The 21281-nt window shown below is 37.9% G+C and overlaps 1 protein-coding gene across 1 annotated transcript; it reads left to right on the plus strand.

Moving 5' to 3' along the window:
- The first annotated feature begins 1150 nt into the window (after positions 1-1150).
- snx25 (sorting nexin 25) lies at positions 1151-20741 on the plus strand. Its single transcript, XM_069670149.1, has 22 exons — positions 1151-1310; positions 1669-2315; positions 3481-3565; positions 9009-9225; positions 10053-10225; positions 10473-10659; positions 11139-11209; positions 11838-12028; positions 12186-12317; positions 12705-12854; positions 13071-13196; positions 13306-13470; positions 13871-14002; positions 15612-15752; positions 16076-16189; positions 16594-16671; positions 17807-17890; positions 17994-18111; positions 18304-18370; positions 19448-19629; positions 19732-19832; positions 19955-20741. The coding sequence occupies exons 2-22, from the start codon at positions 1965-1967 to the stop codon at positions 20018-20020; spliced, it is 2931 nt and encodes a 976-aa protein (XP_069526250.1). The 5' UTR covers positions 1151-1310; positions 1669-1964; the 3' UTR covers positions 20021-20741.
- The last annotated feature ends 540 nt before the right edge of the window (positions 20742-21281 follow it).

Consider the following 21281-nt stretch of genomic DNA (forward strand, 5'->3'; position numbering starts at 1 on the left):
ATCTGATGTTTTGAGTGTGCCAGATGCAGGCAGAAACATTACACTGAAGGCGGTGAAAGGAGACAGTTTCATGTCATTAAAAACAAGAACTGAAATTTTTCTTTAAAAAGTATATAAAAAGAGTAGAGGATACAAAAACACTAAGAGTTTGACTAAATATTAAATTTACAAATGTAAAGGTTATCTTTAAGGGTTTTAGTTCTCTCTGTACTTCATTTCACACTAAAATATTATTAATAGCACCGCTTGAGAAAATACACTGACTTCTGTATCTCTCTCATACTGATTATAAATATGATTAACAAAATAAAACAATGAAACAATTCTTCATGTCCTTTAAATTATTTCTTTATTTTTTTGCAGGGCCACCTTTAAGAACTACAAAGTGTTAGTAGGCTATTAGAAAGTCAAAACTTACTGTAACCATAGCCTTTTGGACACTTTATACTACTGATCATTTGTTGCCATAACTGAAAGCCCATATTAGGTTGAAGAGTCTCACTATATAATTCACAATTTGTTTTAGAGCTAAGAGCCCTTAAAAATACGTCATACATAATGTGAAGGATTGATCATCTCAAGAGAAAAAACAAGAAAATGCCTCAGTATTTGTATATTAAAACGAAATTTTGAATTTAATTTTTCCACCGACATAAAAGTAAAAATCTATAAGGCTACCTAAATTTGTCATTTTAAGTTTTACCTAGCTAGCTTTATTAAAAGGCAATAAAGGATGTTTTTTTAAACTGAAAATTTAAACTTTGATGAATATAGAATTTGGTCAACATATATAGATAATAATAAATATTTCCGCAATTGAGCGATGCCAAATTAACGCAGTAAACAGTTTCTGGACATCCATAACTAAAGCTACAAGGCTCATCAATGTCAGACAGCAATTTAAGATTGTCTAAGACAAAAACAGGAGGAGGCATGATCCTGTTTTCGTTGTATGCTCTATTTACACCCGTAGCAGCCGAAGTGGCGATATCTTTTCCAGTGCATCCACTACGACGTCTAAACATGAAGCCCCGCTCACTCAGACTGCCCTGGTTCTTAAAACAGGCGCAACGCCCGTGGTTAACACAAGCGCTGATTGGCGGACACCCCTTCGCGTTCAGAGATTGTCAGTCAGCAGGAGCTCGAGAAAAATAGCAGTTGCTTGTTTTTATCTGTCGGCAATTGTTGACCAGACATTTCTTGTCGTTGCGTTTATTATACTTATAGCTCATAATTGCAAACCAAAACATTCTTTCACAGAGAGGGAAGCGAGAATGTTGTGTTGTTATCGAACACATTTTTAAAGATAGGTAAGTACGCTAACATTAGCTGTTGTTAAATTGGTTACTTAGCAAGCAAGCTAGTTAGCAAGCTGTCATTATTACAGTTGGCTTAACTTAGTTGCCAACCCACACATTAGTTCGATACTATTTGCTAACCTTTACTTGTATTAAGCGTATTTTTGTTTTAGAGCAGGTTATAGTTACTTATATTTGCTTTCCAGTTTAGCTTTCTGCTAGCCAAGTTGGTTAGCAACAGTCACTAAGCTACCCTTCCACCTATTTGTCTCCAAGGTGACAGTGGATGTTGCTACATCCATCCACTCGCCTTCAGGTCCCTCTCTGTCTGCTTTCTGGGTGACTGTCTTCTCCTCTCGCCTTTTCCCAGACCAGCCTGGCATCCTGTCCTGCTGTCTGGAATATCGTGTTGTGGATGACTAAGCTGACGGGGCTCCGTGCCTGTGTCCGCCGGGCGGGCCGATGCTAGGAGCGAGGAAAACATAGTGGTGCGGGTCGGTGAGGAGATGTCAGAGCGGGGATGCCTCGCCTTAGAGACTGTGTTGTAGTCGAGGGTATACACGAGTGTACAAAGTATACTTACCTCTCTGACCTGGAATACAGACTCTCGGACCGACTTTTGAGCCTAACTTGTGGTGACACATATATGGATGGTGGGGTCGCAGTATGCCCACCCCCTCAACTACCATTACACCACTGGCTGGAGGGAGTAGCAGCACTGGAGGAGAAGAGGAGCCCATGTCTGCCACCTCCACCTCTTCCGTCGGCTCCTCTTTCCGGTTCGTCCCGGCTTTCTGTCTGGGCGTGGTGGCAGCAGTAGTATTTCAGCTGGCCTGGGGAGGCCTGACTCTCACCTCTTTCTTCTTGAAGTTGTTTATATATGTGTCATTCGCCCTTCTGTGTTTCCTGGCTGGAAGCTTTGTTCTGCTAGTGAGGAAGAGTCCTCTCAAAGTCAGCTGCTTTCATAGAAACAGGAGGCAGTCAGCTGTACGGCTGGACTTCTTCAATAAGCTCATGGTAAGTAGTACACACAATCTCTACCAGCCCCCATCATACTATTCTAGCCTTACATAATGAATCATATCTAACACTTTAAGACATTAATTGAAACAAAAACAGCCAAATTCAACTGTTATCTAACAGAGCATCTGTCTCATCGAAACTTTACTCCAACAGGCGGGACTGAATGTAACATCTCTCTACTTTTGAGTAAACATTTTACCTGTCGTCTTTTGCTCCCCTCAACTATTTCACCCTTTCTCCCCTCAGTTATTTCCCTCCCTTGTTTGCTCCTCCCCTAGATCTTACTGTGTTGTTCTATAATAGATGAGCTACAGCCATGCAACTGGATTTAGATACACTTAAAAAACATGCACTCAAACTTATAAGTAGGAGTTGGGGGAAAAAATCGTTATAGCAAAGTGTTGCATATTTCATGTTGGTATTATGGTAATATTGAAAATACAAATGCAGCTCTATCTTTTGGTATGAAATAACAGTAACTTACTTTAGTATCCCCCAGTGGTTGAAGGGGCTACAAGACATTGTTTTACAATTAAAATGATTCAAAATACCCGTAATAGCACAGAAGTGTACACACATTTGCGTTGAGTTGGACTATGTAGACTGTATTACGAGTTCAGTTTGTTTGTCAGGTGCATGCAGCATTTATGACAGTGTCGGTTGGACTATCCTATTTGCTGCAATAAAAATATTAATATTTAATGGTTAATATGATGCAATATTATTTTGTCATGTCTATTGGGAATACGTTTTTTGAAAGTATTTTATTTATATATATTTTTGGGCCTCTGGAGTTTCCATCCCCACATATATAAGGGGTTTTGTTCTTCAAGGAGAGTGATTGTGTCCTTACGAAAAGCTGACGGACCACTCTAACAGGCAGCCACAGCTCAGCTGCTGTCTTGTAGCAGTGTTTTGTTCCCACTGTCTACTGATGACTTATTGATTTTGACAGTGGAGGTATATCGTCCGTTTGACATGCCATATGAGCCAAGACAAATTTGGGTCGCCTTGTTTGTGAGAATTAAAGGCCTGTTAGACACAGCTCACAAATCTTCTCTTCATTTTCTTCCTGTTGCCCAATATTTCCTGATTTTATGATGTTGTGATGTGAATGTGAAGTGAAGATACGTGAAATGATACTGTTGTTGTATTTCAGGCCCGTTTTTTGGTACCACTTCCTGAGTCAAGCCAGAGCAGGAGGGTCGTGGTGTCACACAATGTGGACAAATCTATGAAGGAAGGTAATAAACAATTAACAGATTTTTTGGGGTGTTTTAGGACTATCTAATGATCAGAGTAATGCAAATACATTTGGAAACTGTTTATTCACAAACCATTTTGGACAGAACTACAGATTTTAGATCGCTGCCTCAGTTAACTGTGGATGTTAAAATAGGCCATTGAAAGACCAAAATTACAGAACACAAATAGACCTACATGCAGCCAGGAGTTTACAGCGACACCTTTTCTGTCATGCCACCTTTTGTTATTTCTTAAGCCTTTTTGTGCTATATAGAGGAGCGTGAAGAATTGAGCAAGTTATGATTTTATCAAATGACACAAGGGTCTTTAAGATAAAATGACAGTTAATGTAACTTTTAAAAAAGCTTTATGTTTAATGCTCAATAAAATATGAACCGCATTTTCAATTGTTTATTATAAAAAAACTATTGTCACCTTAATTTGCACGAACGTATACAAGGACTTCTCTTTTAAATATAGCCAATTACTAAAGCTGTTTTAATCCATTTCATATATTCAATGTTGTACACGGTATTTGCTTTCTGCCGTTTTATCTGAGTGTCAGTATTCTAAATATAATATCTTTTGTTATGTAATGCCCTTTAAAATACCCTCAGTGGATTTGGCCTTAAAATAGGTATTTTGTAGCCTTGCACTCTCAAATGAATTTAGCTTTCAGCTTTGCTTTTTGCAGCAGTATAGAGCCATGACATAAATCATTAAACATGACATGTCAAAATATTGAAATTATATGCAATATCATGCAATGCCCTTAAGCTGACAAATGTAATGTGCAATTATAGTTATAACACTATTTTGACAGTGTTGGTGCAAAAATGATTAGCTGTCCAATATCTCAACTTCTCTATCTAAAGCACCCAGTTAAGAGAAACATGTTTTTACTTTCAAATCAAATGGCTGGCCTACTTATTCTTAAGAAGTTTCTCCATAAAATGTTTCTGACACTATTGGAAAAACTTGCAACTTCTGTTTTTGTGAGAACTGCTGACTGAAGGTTTCTATTGGACACAATGACCTGTCAGTGACTCCTTGCGCTCACAGTAGACAACAACAGTAGAAAGTCATGGTCATTGTATCCAGTTTACATGTGTGCACAGAGAGGCACCGTCAGTGCAACAGTATGTCTGGCTGCCAAGTAACAGATGGCTTCAGGATTTACACCAGGGGTGTGTATTTACACATGCTCCTATGTTTGTTTTTAAAAGGTTATTGGATCATAGTGTGGTACGCGTTCATGAGGACATTATGAGGATCACAGTCAAGACCTGCTGTGTATTTCTGTATCAGTTTAAAACCAATGCAGAAAAATGGAGTATGTGTAAAACCCTTTTGCATGGTAAAAAAAGACCAAAAAAGCCACAGCACTGCCAAAGATGTCAGTTGTGTAAACTTTGTGTGTCTTCCACATGGAATATGAGCAAAATACTGTACATGGTGACATAAAGGCCCATCTAGGGACGGGCATTGCAAATTAGCCAAGGCTATAAATGCTGTAGTGTGTGGCATCAGTTTACTTGCTTTATACTTGTCCCTGTACAAATAAACATAAAATAAATAAACAAGTATGCACTGTAAATATATCACGACCGTAATTTAGATCAGAATAAAAAAAAGCCTTGCTAGACTTGCTGTAACCTTTTTGTCACGTGTCACTCATCAGCTATCCTTGTAAAGAGTATATGTTAAGATCTATTGAAACACATACAGTTCAGAGGCTAGGACATTTCCTTGAGTTAGTGGATCAAAGAAGGAAAGATTGATTGGTTTCACATCTTTAATGGAGTTTTTCTTTAAGTATGTACCATACTCTCTCCTTCAAAGCAAATCTGAATTAGTAACACAACTTTGCAGTTATAACAGCATGAATTGAAATTTCAAAGTTGAATTTCCCATTTAATGCATTAGATTATTTAAGCAGGTGCTTCTACTCTTATAAAGATGCAGCAACTTTTTGCTGTGATCATTTTGCGTCCTAGTTTGTTTATTTTTTGAATATTTATTTGTATAGGGATAGGTATGAAGCAAGTAAACCGATGCCACACACTAACATCAACAACAAATGCATAAGAGACAGACTCTACAGCAATAAAACAGATATAACAATACAAGATACTAAATATCTTACAATAAAACATACTGGAAAATAGGAAGCACAGAATGGTACATGACTACTAACTGAGCCCTCTTCAAGGATTGTTTCAGTTTGAACAGGAAAAGCTGTTTGTCCAATTGATGATTTATGAAAGGGTACCTTACAATCTCTTTTAGATGCTCCACGTGTTACAGAGCCTCATACTCTGAGTGGAACCACAAGGTCACTGAGCACCTGAGGAGCCTGATGATATAAGCATTTATGGACAAGCTTAAGATGAGCATAATGAAATGATCAAAACATAAAATATTTAATTTTAACATGACAATGACATGATCTTACCAGCTTCCTGTCCAAAATCTTTATTACTCTGAAGTTATGGTTGAACAGTGCATACAGACACATGGAAAACATGAATAAATGAAGAGAGAAACATAACAAATGTCAATGCTTCCAGACAGATGCACTGCGAGGTACTGCTTGGCATTTAAAGTCCAGCTGTGCTCTGTGGCAAGTTTAAAAAGGCTGTATAGTTGATTCAGATTTTTTTATTAATATATCAAGAGGAAAAAATGGAACTGACTCTGAAAGAGGGTTCATCGTAATGCCCAGGTGGCTGGAACTGCAATCACAAGGACTGCTCAATTGCACACATTTAAGTTGATGAGTGTGAAAAAGATTTGTATCATTTTGCAGTCACTACATTTCAACTTTGATTGAACATGTATTGCAGATTTTGGTTGAACGTGTTAGACGGGTCTCTGAACCACCATCATCAAAACACAAAGTTAGTTATTATCTTTTGGAAGAACAGTGCTCAACCTTCCAGTAGAGCTCTGGAGACATGCAGAGTCATTAGCAAGGGGCAATTTTATATTAAGTGTCTTGGAGATGTAATAAACAATAGTAAAATAATTACATATAGTAATCAATAGGAACTGTACAACCTCAATGATGCCTCCTTCCTGCCCTAGCAACAAATGTATCAGATGATTAAATCTAAAACACATTAAGAAGTGCTAATGGTGACAGAGAGGGAGATAGATGAACAGTGACATGAATGGATAAAAAATATTTAAACCTCTCTACTGCTCAGAGTAACTCAACAATACAAGTATGCTGGAAGAAGGTCATATAATGGGTCCCCTTTAGGGCCCGATCAGACAGGACGCGTTTTAGCAGCTGGGGGCGGCTTTTTTGTCATTGTTTTCAATGAGAGGGGCGCTTTTGGCGCGCTGCTTTTGCTTTGCTGAGCGCCTCCCTTTTTTCGCTCTGTGCGCTGGTGCAAAGCGCGTCCTGTCTGATCAGGCCCTTACACAGCATATTGGCAAAGAATGGGGAATGTCAAAATGCATCTGATATGAAATTACACACATGGAAACTTCAAAGGCATACAGTGAACCAAAGTAAAATTTATTAAATTAATGTTACAGTCTCAGATAAATATTGGCATGGCTGTGGTAAAGTGGAGCCCTGTTACACTGTCTGTAGGAATGCCCTGCAGTGAACTCCCTTTGGTTAGAGGTAATATATGCCCACATAGAGATCCCAAAGGTTAAGGTTCCAAATGATCCTATGCTCTGTTTTCCAGGGGACAGAAACAATTCCTTCAGGTGGTCTTGTGGCTAATGTTATGCAAAAATGTGACAATTTGAAAGATAAGAACTACAACATTTGTCAGCTTGTGCAGTAGATGTAAAAAAGTTATGTAGTTTATAGTTTTATAGGGATGGGAAGAGCTGCTGACACACTAATGCTCCTTGATCAGGGCCTAGAAGTAATGAGAGATAAAATAAGGTCATGTTTGAACTAGGGCTGAACGCTATATGGTTTAATCATCACAATTGCGATGTGTGCGTGTGCAATTGTTTTGTAAATTTCCTCATGTTAAATGAAGAGTGAGGAACAATTGCTGGCAGAGGGCTGAACCAAGCGTAGTAAAAGTAGGAGAGAGGGTTTTTTTTGACAGCAGAAAATAGACTTAGTCCCAAACAATAAACCGTATGATTGTTAATTATTCATTGCTTTTGTGCATAAAAAGACACACTGCATTTATCTAGTATAATTTCATTAATTTCTTCATATCGCAATTTATATGTCTAAAAGAAAAGATCAGAAAAGAAGAAAAGAATATCGTGCAGCCCTAGTTTGAACTACTTATCGCATTAGGCCTAATTGGTCTAAAAAGATGAGCTACAACAAAACGTTTGTCAAGGATCTCTTGTCAAAAAAACCAATAAACACACAAAACAGAAAATAGCGGATGATGAAAAAATAGCTACATTAAGTATTTATTGACCACTCCCCTTCCTTTGCCTCAGCTTCCTTTGTTAGCTATTCTGCACATATGTTGTTAAGTGCTGTGCATCATTTCTGTCTGTACTGTGTAAGTAATGTTTGTGTTTCATGTCCAGTAAAAGGTAAAACCTAAAATAAAAAGCATAAAAATAAACAAACCCCATGGCTTATTGAAGCTAGTCGGGCAGCATGTGATGGCCCAACACTTTACTAAGAGACATTATGTTGTTTTTGTTATCTTTTAATTTTCACCTGTCTGTACGTAAAAGCAGTAATATAGGGCTTACAAGTAGCGTCTACTGCCAGCCATGTAAAGCTACAGCATATTGAGCAGTGTTGACCTAACCAAATATCACTACTGAGTAAAAATGGTCCTGCAAATAGAAGTTCATCAACAACAAATGTATGCTTTTTTGCATTTGACTGTTTGATACCCTTCATCACACATTGTATATCTGTGTGTTGCATTGTGACGAACGTGACTTCTACCTTCTCAGACTTTATTGTTATAATAGTTTTAAGATGCTTAAAGAATAAAAACAGGTAGTATCAGAGAGTTTAGTAGTAGTAGAGTAGTTTTTGTGTCCAACAATTTAGTTTTTTGTTATTCTCACATTTAGTGATATCCTAAGGAGATCCCAAACCCAAGGTTGGAAACTGATAATCTACACAGTATGCATTTATGCATGGGTTGTTCATGCTTATCTTTATCTGTGGGGTTTTCTAGGGTTGCTTGTAATCACCAAAAAATAAATATAAAATAATAAGTGTGATAGGTTGTCTGTCTGTATGTCTTTGTGTCGTCTTCCTGTCTGATAAACTGGTCATGTTTTGCAGAGAAACAATTAAATTTCACTGACAGCATCTTTAAACATGTTAAAACTATACATACTCTTTCTTGAGTGATTTTAATTTACATGTTGATTTAAAATACACTCATTAATTGCTGCAGCTCTCTATATCTTTACTATTCATCTTTTGATTGATGAAATGATTAAATTCCATTTCTCTCTTTCTCTGTCTTTCCCCAGTGTTTGATTTTGCCTACAGAGACTACATCCTGTCCTGGTACGTCCCTTTGAGTCATGATGAGGGACAGTTGTACTCAATGCTGTCAGAGGACTGGTGGCAGATGATTGGACAGTTGAGATCCAGGCTTGCTGACATTGACCTTGTCAACGTTGTGTGTTATGACACCATCCGAATCCTACACACACACTTCACTGACCTCAAGGCTGCATCTGCAAGGTACACTGATATAATTGTAAATAGTTTAAGCTGCTTTATCTGAGTTTATACTAAGAAATGGGAAGAACATTGGAGGCATAATTCAGTTCAAATTGATCTAAAATAAAAAACCCAATAGCTAAACCACATTAATCACCAATTACAAAGTTGAACAAACTAACCCTGTATTTCTTTTGCATATTTAAATATCAAAGGGCTTTGCACGTTGCTCGAAAACTAAAATGTACAGAGTTCAGAATTATATATCATAGTTACTAATTACTTTCATCTATTACAATGGCCTACTGACTTACCTGACCTTTTATCTTAGATTGTACAAAGATATTAAGTATTTTTTTTTAAAAAACACTAAGAAATGGCAATAAGAGAAGATACCAATGTTGTCACCTGCACACTATTTCAAAGTTCAAAAGGGGAAATGTGGTGTGTGTGATTCTAATCAAATGCACTCAAACTAAAGGCTCTCCCCACAGTGTGCTGGAAAAAACAATGAAACATTAGAAACAAACAAAACGGAAGCAAGACACATGACACTATTCCCGCTAATAAGCAGCATGTGCTGAACTACGACGTTGTCTTTAATAGTTAAGGGACAGTGTAGCTGCAGTATTCATGTTCAGTCAGGTTTCAGAAGCACAGACATTAAGATGCGACACAGCTGAAGTGTGAGTAACAATGGCAGTGTAATCTATATTAAGGAAGTTGTTTCTCTTAAAATATCTTTTGAAATCTAGCTCTGCCAGTATAAAGTTTCAAATTCTCTCTTTCCATCCATATCTCATATCTGTTCATATCTTAATGTGCATTTCTTTCACGGATGTATCCAGACCAGAGGAGTGCTCTCGGCCTTTTCCTCTCCATCCCTGTTTGGTCAGTCCAGACTCAGAGATGGCTTTCCTCCGCTGTGTAGCCAGAATACTGCTGCTATGTCTGCTGCCACAAAAGGATGCCAAGTCACATACCCTACGCTGCTGCCTCACAGAAGTCATCACTACTAAAGGTACTGTTAGTGTGTTTTGTGTGTGTGGTAAAAACAAACTCAAGTCAGACATCCTTAGACAACACTACATTACCTCGACTCTACAGGAGCTGACTTGGTACATTGGATGTCTATGTTTTTGTCACATTGTAACTTAAATGCATTTCCTAGAAGTCCTCAGTAATTCAGACACAATTTAACCACCCTTGAATTATTCCTCCATTCTTTAATGCCTTAACATCTTTTTTTACTTGTTTGTGTGCTTTAGTTTTGAAGCCTTTGGTAGAAGTGCTGAGCGACCCAGACTCCATAAACCGGATGCTATTGTCTCAGCTGGAGCAGAGGGAGCAGCAGGCTGAGCAGCAGAAGAAAGCCTACACCTATGCTGCCTCCTATGAAGACTTTATCAAACTGATATCAACTTCTGCTGATGTCAATTTCCTCAAACAACTCAGGCATGACACTAAGACACACGCCTGCACCACCTGTACTGATCTGAACATACAGTATATAGACCCCCTTTAATGAAACCTACTCTTTAGAAACACAACAATGTTAGGCAGACAGTGTTAACAACCAGTCTTTTTGCTGCCCTGGGTTACCATGGGAACAGACAGTGTCCCTGCAGCAATAAACTGGATCTAAATGTGGGGTTGACATGACACTGGTGGTTTTGTGTTTTGTCTTGTGAGTTTGAGAAATACAGTACTGACATGTTGCTGATAAGTCTTAGCAATACTGTATACATGAACACATTTGTTTACATGCTTAACTGTGTATGTTGTACTTGCTTTGAAATAACTGTACATCTAAAAGTTTGTGACATCGTACTGAATTTTATCTTATTTACTTATGTGGTATAAAGATTATTGATCCTTTTAATGCTGGATTCCAGTGGCTGATTGATATCTCACATCTCTATGTCTCTTTGTAGGTATCAGATTGTGGTAGAGATTATTCATGCCACCACCATCAGCAGCCTGCCTCAGCTCAAAAAGCAGAAAGGTACAGAGACACTACAGTTCACGTTATGATCTGCTGTACAGCATGAACAGATCTATTCATTACATTGACTGCAACAGTGTAAAATTCTCTCTATGGAGGTGATCTGGAAGGTCAGGTCTAACATGACCTTTAAGCTGCCTCAATCCGTTAGCCTTTTGGCAATGAGTTCACCCTCATGTCAAAGTAGGTTAAAGACCAAGAACTGACGATGAAAATTGAACCCAAGAATTAAACTGACAACAAGATTAGGGGTGTACAGCCATGCTAATGGCTCTGTTAAATGCTAATGCAATGACTGATTTTAAGCAGGTATGATGTTTGCTTACCATCTTACACTAACATAAACAATCCAACATTTAACAATGAGCGCTGAACAAAAAGTGCACTGGACTAGATTGGAATTTCATTACTTTTGCAGATACCTAGTCTTAAATCAAGCTATTGTTCAAAAATCAAAGTGATGGAGGAGGCGTTTGATGAAAATTCAGGGGAATACCAAACTTAGATTTTTTTATATTATCTCAATGGTTCGTTGGCTCCACACCTGGTAATTTTGTCATTGTGTGTTAGTGTTTAACCCAAGCTGGCTCACACTTTTATTTCATCCACTGCTTTCACTCTCTTTTAGAGCGAAAAGGTAAAGAGTCAGCAGCCATGAAGGCCGACCTGCTCAGGGCCAGAGACATGAAACGATATATCAATCAGCTGACTGTAGCTAAGAAACAGTGTGAGAAACGAATTCGTCTCCTCGGTGGGCCAAACTATGAGAATAATGAGGAAGGAGGTGCTGACGACAGTGATGAGCCTCAAAGTCAAAAGGTAACACTTGTATAATGTGAAGATGAAGATGAAGAATTGAAAATCATATTTTTTATTAAGATGAGCATGACATTAACATGACTTTGTTTAAAGGTTTGTTCTTTGTTTAAACTTGTACTTAATGTGGCTGCTGTTTCATCATTTTTTTCTCATCCAGATTCTCCAGTTTGATGACATCATGTGTAATCCAGGCTACAGGGAGCATTTCAGAGTTTACATGGAGAGAGTTGACAAAAGAGCTCTGATAAGTTTCTGGGAACTGGTGGAAACACTTAAAACTGCCAACAAGGTAACATGTACACACATTACAGAGGATTTAGCCCAACACTGCTAATATTATATGGCATTAGGCTAATGGTAGTATATTAATGCGTGAGCATCGGTTTCTTTTATAGACCTTGTGCTACACCAGGGCTTGACAAGGGTTTGTTTATATAACAATCACGGTCTACATTTAACATTTACTTCAGAATACACTTTGTGTCATCTTGTGACATTTTTACTTGCAGCATTTCCACTGAAATGTTTATGGGATATTTATTTATTTATTTATATATATATATATATATATATATATATATATATTATTTATATTATAATTTTTTAATTTTGTGTGATATGGTTTATTAAAGCATATTAGTAACTGGTTATTTGTTTGCTAATGTATGGGTGACAGAATGAGGTGCCCCAAATCGTAGGGGAAATCTACCAGAAGTTCTTTGTGGAGAGCAGGGAGATTCCAGTGGAAAAGTTTCTTCTTAAGGAGATCCAACAGAGCCTGGTGGGAAACCGAGGAACACAAGTCTTTGTCAGACTACAGGAACAGGTAACTGCTGCTTTTGTTAATGGCTAAGTCTAACTAACTGAAGGCACAGTGAACAATGCCCCCCTCAGAAACGTCAAAGTAAAATAGGGCCACAGGTACTAAACAGAGAGAAGGCACTTGGAGTTTTCCTTATAGAAGGCCTTCAGAGGTGCAAGTAACAATTGTATGCCTATGTTCTACAGTCAAAATGTTCTACACTGTTCATACATCTTCTAGGTGGCTGAGACGATGAGAGAGCGTTACTATCCCTCCTTCCTGGTTTCTGACCTCTATGAGAGACTAATCAGACGAGATGAGCAGCATAGCCAATCACAATGTAGCACTGAGGAAAAAGAGGAAGGGGTAAGATATAAACAATGTTGCAAAACTGTGTTAAGATGCTCAATATGTCATTTTTAATTTTGTATATCTGCATATCTAAATAATTTAATATTTATGTTTTCCTCTTTAGTGTCAAGGTCTAGACGTGGGAGAGGAGGTGTGTGATGAAGGCAGTAAAGGAATCAATGAGCAGGCCAGTTATGCTGCTACAAAACTCTGCCAACTCTACGACAAACTGGAGTACAAGCGACAGGCCCTCGGCTCTATCCAGAATGCACCAAAACCGGACAAAAAGGTAAGAAACACAAGCAAATGTGACAAAACCTGGGTTCAAATCAAGGTTCACAGCTTTATAGCACTAAACACACAAACACAAGATCAACAAAAGTTCATGTGATTCCATCTTGATTCCCTGATGCCTCCCAGTGTTAAGCTCTTAATTTATTGGTGGAAGTAAAAAAGTGACAAAATCTTGTCATGAAGAGCAAATTATCACATCTTGCCCACATAACTTTTGCTATGTATTTATATACTTTGTGTTTTTGAATCTGAGTAACATGACAAAATAGGCACTTATTTAAAATGTAAATAACCATATATTATTATTATCAGTGTTAATTACATATTCATATGATTTAATAAATTAACATTTATTTGCATGGCCATTTGAATCTCACCCTTGTGTGTGTTTGTAGATAGTGAGCAAACTAAAGGACGAGATTGGAGCCATGGAGAAAGAACACAGTGAACTCCAGCAACATATTACCAGGACTGACTGGTGGTGTGAGAACCTGGGGCACTGGAGGGCAATTATTACTACTGCTGAGGTAATGTTTTCATTTTTATGTGCTACTTTTTCTTTTTCTTCATTAAACAATGAAGCTGATTCTACCAATACAAAATGAGGCCAAAAGAGGGCGGAGAAACTGAAGCACAAGAGTTCTCTGATTCATGTGACTCGTCAACCAACACAAGTAAACTTAAAGTTATATAGAGTATCATATAACAGGAAAGTCTAAAGTCAGTGTAAAAGGGCATTCCAGTATTTTTAAACCTCAGCCCTGTATTTGTTATTTTTTCACATATTTTGGGATGTAAATGACTAATGGATAATAAAAAATGTTTAAATTGCAGCAGTAGATTGCTTTAATCTGCAGCAGCTAGAAAGGCTGTAATGGTTGCAACATAGTCATTCAGGGCAAAAGAAACCAATCAAAGTTCCTTCACTAAAAGTGCTCATATTGATACTCAAAGCGTTAAACATTTTGTTGAGGTACGATGAGTTTTTGTCTGGAAAGGTGAGTTTGTTTGTAATGTTGTGTGACAACACAACACAATAACACAATCAAACTAAGGGGTAGCGGCAGTGGTAGACCAGCCACTGCTCTGTTCTGCAAGGCAAAATTACTGTTTTGGCCAATGGAGTCTGGTAGCTTTGAAGAGAGTGGTGTAAATAACAGCTGTCTCTGGTTAAAAAAAGAATCTGAAGCCGTTTTCCCACTGATCAAAAAACTCGCTAACACTGGCTTTTTTGCTTAATGGGAAAGGCTACAATCGGCATTCAGACCCGGGTCAAATGACTCTGCAGTAGACCTGGGTAATTATCGCTTACACATTGATGGGAATACAAAACCTGTGTTGACATCCTAATCTCCTAACCCTCCCCAGCGTGATGCTATGCTCCATCGGTAACTTCTGCGACTCCTCGTCATCTCAGCTATGAATTCCGCCTGTCTCTGTCCAAGCAGCGCTCGAACATCGTTCCAAATTTGTCGTCGCTGAGTTTGATAAACAGACTGAATGAGTAATAGATGCAATAAAGACCTAACCACCATAACATCTTCACTTTTTACTAACCCTGTCTCCGGCGCATTTGTGACGTCAGACAGTGACACAGCAGAAAAGACACTGACAGGAGTATACTCCACTGGCAATGGGAAAAGGGACACTCTGCATTTATAAGTGGGTCTTCCTGTGTCTGAAAAATACCTGTCAACATGCTAAATTTAGATGGGAATGGGGTATTACCCTAACACAAAGGTCCATTTCTTAAGGTATCCTTCCTGCATTTTAGACATTAAATAACAATCCGAGCCTATCAGTTACCTGTCTCCTATCTGCTGACTTAATCATTCTACTAGGGCGAATCCAAGACTTTTTGTGCCTTTATTAGTCATTTAGACCAAGAATATGTAAAATAAGGTGCCAAGATTAAAAATGCCGGAATTGCCCGTTCAGTTGTGTCAGAAAGAAAGAAACAGACGAACAGATAAATCTCATTTTAATACTATTAACTAACCTTAACTCTGCTACACTGGAGGTCAAGGGTATTATATTAATTTGCATTCATGGTTGATGTATGCATTTTATAGATCTTATGTATGAAACTTATGTTGATTTTGTTTTTATAGGAAACTTTGTGTGTGTGTTTTCCAGGCTACAGAGGAAGGTGGTGAGACAGTTGCCTGTTACAGTGTGTGTGTAAGCCTGATGGAAGGAGAGGAGACAGGCAACAGTCGCTGGAGCGTCCAGAGAAAACTCACTGAGTTCCAGATGCTGCACCGCAAACTCACTGAGGTAACATCAAACTGTAGCACTAGCTGCAAAATGCCTAGCTGTTGTATGTTAGTGCAGTAGAAAGGCTTTTATAAAAAAGGAATCTCACAGTCTATTGATTTGAAAATGGATTTATTCACATTAGACACCATAAAAGGTTGTTTGAACACATAGTGCAGGCTGTCTGAAGACGGAGAGAGGTGCCTGAAGTTTTAAGTTCTATAATTTTTCTTTGTATTTTATATCATACTCTGTAGAATGAAGGACATATGGAAGGACAATGTGGTATATCTATCATACTGTATATTTATTTCTAACTTTCTTTGTCTTTCTTTCCCACTCAGTGTTTTCCATCTTTGAAGAAACTCCAGCTACCATCACTCAGTAAACTTCCCTTCAAGTCCATCGATCAGAAATTCTTAGACAAGAGCAAAACGCAGCTCAATGCCTTTCTTCAGGTAAACATGTTAACAGTACATACAACTGTATAAAACTCTAGTATACTTTACTAATTGACAAGAGGATAACTTTGGTGCTAAGGGATTTCACTTATATCTGCTAGATAGAACACAAAGCTGCAATAATTTATATACAGAGCAGATAGTCAGGGGCAATTGTTTCCCAGTGGGTCAACTAGTATGAAAAAAGAAAATACAATGTGATTAAACAGATACATATAAGATCAGCTACAACACAAGAACTCCACCGGCTGCAATTAGGAATGCTTGAAGCTTAAACTTGTGGATAAATGGTTGAAACGGTTGGCTTAAAGTCTTACTATGTCCTCTTACATTAAAACTGCCTCTTTCTGCTTGATGATACCAGCTAAACAGTGTTGATGATTCTGTTTGTGTGTTTGCAGCGTCTGCTGACGGATGAACGTTTGTGCCAGTCAGAGGCTCTCTATGCGTTCCTCAGCCCGTCCCCAGAACATCTCAAGGTAAAAAACAAAATCCTTTCTCAAAATCCTTACATTTCAAATAAGACAAGGCTACCAATATATTATTTGTTCCTTTCATCACAAAGCTAACTATGCTAACTACATGATTTGTTAGCATGTTTGCTTTATTATATTTTTTACAATGAACTTCAATAACAATCAGGTCAGTTTTGGAGGTTAAGGCTTTAAAAGGTTTATTTGTTTGATGTACTGACAGCCGTGTTTGTGTATTAGTGCATGTGAGGCCCTCTCAGGGTTTACCAAGGGACAAAGACTTGTAAACACAGTGTAAAAAAACAAGATGGCAAAGATGTATGTGAATATCAAGTGTTTACCCGAGGGCATTCACATTCAATTGTAACTATCTCACTTACACACCTATAGAATACTTTACTTGATGTTTAGAAAGCTAGTGTTAGCGGTAAAGCAAGAACGCTAATAATCACAATACATGGAACAACGTATGACACCTGAAATTAGAGCTCTGCAACTCCACAGCTCGGCTGAGAAGCAAAACTGAACCTAAGTCTGCATTTGATTCTCAAAAGTTCTCCTAGCTCTCCTAGCTCTCCTCCAACTGCAACAGGGCTCCTGGTCAGAGCAGAATTCTGTATTTTCTGACTTCTTCCAGAAGCACTGGTTATGCCCCAAGCTCTTTCCTCCTAACCTCCCTGGCACCTATTAGCTGTCCATCGGTGATCAGCAGCTCTGTCTCTCTGCTCCACTCAATCCTCCCCACACAATACTCTGTAGTAGAAAATGTACTATTAAAATGTATTTATGGAGTAGTTATATAATGTTTTAGTGATTTTTTTTATTATTTGTCTATCAAGTTCAATTAAAGTGTGTTTTCCTACTGTCCGCTAGTAAAAATGTGTGTTTTTTTCAATGGATGATGGTCTGAGATATGCAGTGCTAAGGTGTGACTACTATTTTGTTATTTCTTCCTTAACTGAATATAAAATGGCTAAACGTAAAGCATCAACTGCGAGAAATTATGGAGTATGTACAGGGTCCTATTCATTATCTATTAAGCTGCTCTTAACCCAAAACAAGATGACATTTAAAAATGCGATGTGGTCAAGTACTTACAATATATTTTGAAGTGTGTTTATATTGGTTCCATTTTTTTAAGGTGATGTCAATCCAGAAGAAATCATCCTTCTCTCTGGCCTCCTTCCTGGAGAGGTTACCTGGAGATTTCTTCTCCCACACTGAGGTGCACATTCATTCATGACTTTAAAAGCAACATTAAATTTACACTCAAGCTGTCATGCAATCCCATTTGAATGGTTGGTAAGCTGTGAACTTGCTGTTATCAGGAGGAGGCTGACGAGGACAGTGACTTGTCAGACTATGGTGATGAAGGAGACGGGAGGAAAGATGCCCTTGCTGAACCCTGCTTTATGCTCATAGGAGAGATCTTTGAACTCAGAGGAAGTGAGTATTATGTTGTTGTCTTTTTGATTACTGTTTTTCCATTTTATATCATTAAAGGGACAGAGGCCTATATGAAGATGCAAGAAATCTCTCTATAAAGATATCATTAAGGTTGCACCTTTTTCACTTCTGTGTGAGTGAATTTGTCTGATCAGTATCCCTCTCTGACTGTCTGTCTGTCTACCTGCTCAGTGTTTAAGTGGGTGAGGAAGACTCTTATTGCACTAGTCCAGGTGACATTTGGACGAACTATCAACAAGTAAGTACAAGCAAGTTGGGATTTAAAGTAACTGTGCCTTCATGGGCTTTCAAGTGTAAAAAACATTGAAAATTGATTGGAATTAGCTCCATCCCTGCCTAGTTGAGCACACAAGGAAAAAGCAAAAGCAGCAAAGAATAGCATAGTTTACCAGTTGCCTGGAGCTGCAATTTTTGGAGACACAATGTTCACTGCCGGAGTCAGAGATGACAGAGAAACAACAGAAACAAGTTCAGCAGAACTGGAAAATCCTCCTGCTTCCCTGAAATTGCAGTCCCACTCTGGCAACATTTTGCCCTCCTTGTTAGACCCTGTGATATAGTCTAACAGTAATGTTTAATGACCATGTTAACATGCACAAAATACTCAGGGTTTTGGCCCTTACCCTAAAAAAGAAAACATCTAACTAAGCTCTTTACATGGCAAATGGAAATGGAAATTCCTCTAATATTCCTGATACAGTTGAACATGCTCCACTTCACCCCTGCCTTGTAAAGTTTTAGGTAGTTGTTTTGTTTGTTTACAAGGCACAGGGCTGACTGTAAACTGGGAAAAAAAGCCACAAACTGCCGTGTAAACTCCAGCTATGATGCATTTTCTAGATGTGCCGTTTTTAAACTATGTTCCCTAAACTTGTGTGATATTGGTATGTCCCATGTCTTTCTCGAAAAATGCTACATTTTCAAGACCTATTTAGGGATATCTTAAGTTAATATTCTAAATCACGCTGTCGGTTCTATGGTTCACTGCCGCCCTGCTGCCCACCTCCGTGTTCTGCTTACTTTAATTGATATTAGCGGTGTTGTTTTAAACTAGTTTATTGATTTTACATCTGTAGTATCCTGTAACCAACCATACTGGCTAACTTTGCATATGCATGTCATATAGTCATATTCATAAAAATTGTGTGCAATTAAATGTAGAAAGAGAGGTATAGTGGAACACTAGTGAGTATGTTGGTGTGTCTTATTGACATGTTTTATAGTGATAGAGCTTATATCCATGCCATCACTTTTACTGAACTGTTCATTCCTCTGATATCAGCTATGACCTAACATCTTATTTGACTTTTTTTAGACAGATCCGGGACACAGTTAACTGGATCTTCTGTGAGCAGATGTTGGTGTGTTACATCAGTGTGTTCAGGGACACCTTCTGGCCAAACGGGAAGTTGGCACCACATGTAAAAGTCCGAACTGACTCTGAACGCAGTGAAACTAAGGAACGGGCTCAACAGAAACTACTTGAAAATATCCCAGGTAGCATAGGAAGCGCATGCTAACATGACCTCTACATTTTAAACTGATGACCACCTGGAATGTGGATTATTTACTTTATTTCCATATAATCTTTTCTATCAGATGCACTAGCAAATCTAGTGGGCCAGCAGAATGCACGCTATGGAATCATCAAGATCTTCAATGCCCTTCAGGAGGCTAGTGCCAACAAACATCTTCTCTATGTAAGAATAACACATACTATATTGAACAATATCTTTGTCATAAAAACAGATTTCACAGAATGAATGATTAAAAGTTTTACTACAGAAGGACATTAAATTGTTTTTCTCACTGTCTCTCAAAGGTGTTGATGGAGATGCTACTCAAGGAAGTGTGTCCTGAACTCAGCACGGAGGTGGACAACATCTGAACTTACACACATGCACAAACACTTAACACACAGAGTCTTTGGATCCTTTTGGCCTTTCTGTAGCTGATCAATTAAACTGCCAAGCTAGACAGTGAGATGGCCTTTTGGTTTAACCTTAGACAGAAAGCAGCCCAAACTTTGCTGTGAAATGATGAAAAGCAGGGCTGACACCAAGACTGAAAGGGGCTGCCGTTTGACTTTATTGTGGTACAGATCTAATCTTGTCTGTCTGAGCAGGCAGAAACCTCATGGAGTCTTCCTGTTTAGTCAGCCGTCTAAATAGACAGATCACATACATATCTCAAAGTACACGTTCACACAAGAACAAATGTTTTTTTCTTATTTCAACACCAGATCTGTTCCACAACTTGAATCAAATCTTTTGTTACTGGGTTAATCATGGCGGCCTATAGAAAGAAAACCACTTGATTGTTTGGTCATCAGTTTCTAGAGCTGATCATTTGAAGACCTTAATTCAATTCAGAATAGCGCAGTGAAGTTCTGATTTTCTTATGTCCTCTGAAGGTAACAAGTGTGTCATTGCCCACAGACCTCTGAACATTCCTCCTACACAAAACCTGAGCAACACTTGTGTTCTGTGATTCTTGTTAAGGCTTATAATTGTGCAATATAATGTCATGTAAAAGTCATTGTGATGATTTTATTTATGATTATTATTGATAGATTTTATTTTTACCAAAAATTCTTTAGAGAGCGTTTATATAAGCAATAAATTGCAAACAAAATGTGATATGGCGTTTTGAATTTCTTAAAATGGTCTTTGGTCTTAAAATATGTATATTATTGAATGATTTATTGTTCTGAAGAAGAAAACATAAACAGAATAAAACCATATAACAGTCATTACATTTTACAGTAATCTAAAGATAGGGCTGCAAAAAGAGACAATTCCCAGAAAGGTTTTGAGTTATAATAAACTGAATATTAAGCTGAAAATTACTACACATATAAGAAACTGTACAGAAATTAGTATTTTAAGGGAGACAATGAACAACGTTATTTATTTAGTCTAGTTTTTTAAGAAGTAGTCTTCCTTCTCGCATATGTGATGAATGAAAAAATTAAAAAACTTATACCAAAAATATATACATTGGGTGAGTTAGTGTATGTTAACTAGTACTACTTGCTAATATTGTGAGGCACTACCAATGCATTTAAATAAAATGTATTATTATATGAGCCAATATTTAAGACTGCATCTTTACGATATTTAAGATTTTTTTTTCGCTTCCAAAAACAA

This window comes from Semicossyphus pulcher, unplaced genomic scaffold (genome assembly GCF_022749685.1).
Source record: "Semicossyphus pulcher isolate SPU_LCO1_2020_fin unplaced genomic scaffold, fSemPul1.0.p SCAF_2, whole genome shotgun sequence".
NCBI classification, from domain to species: domain Eukaryota; kingdom Metazoa; phylum Chordata; class Actinopteri; order Labriformes; family Labridae; genus Semicossyphus; species Semicossyphus pulcher.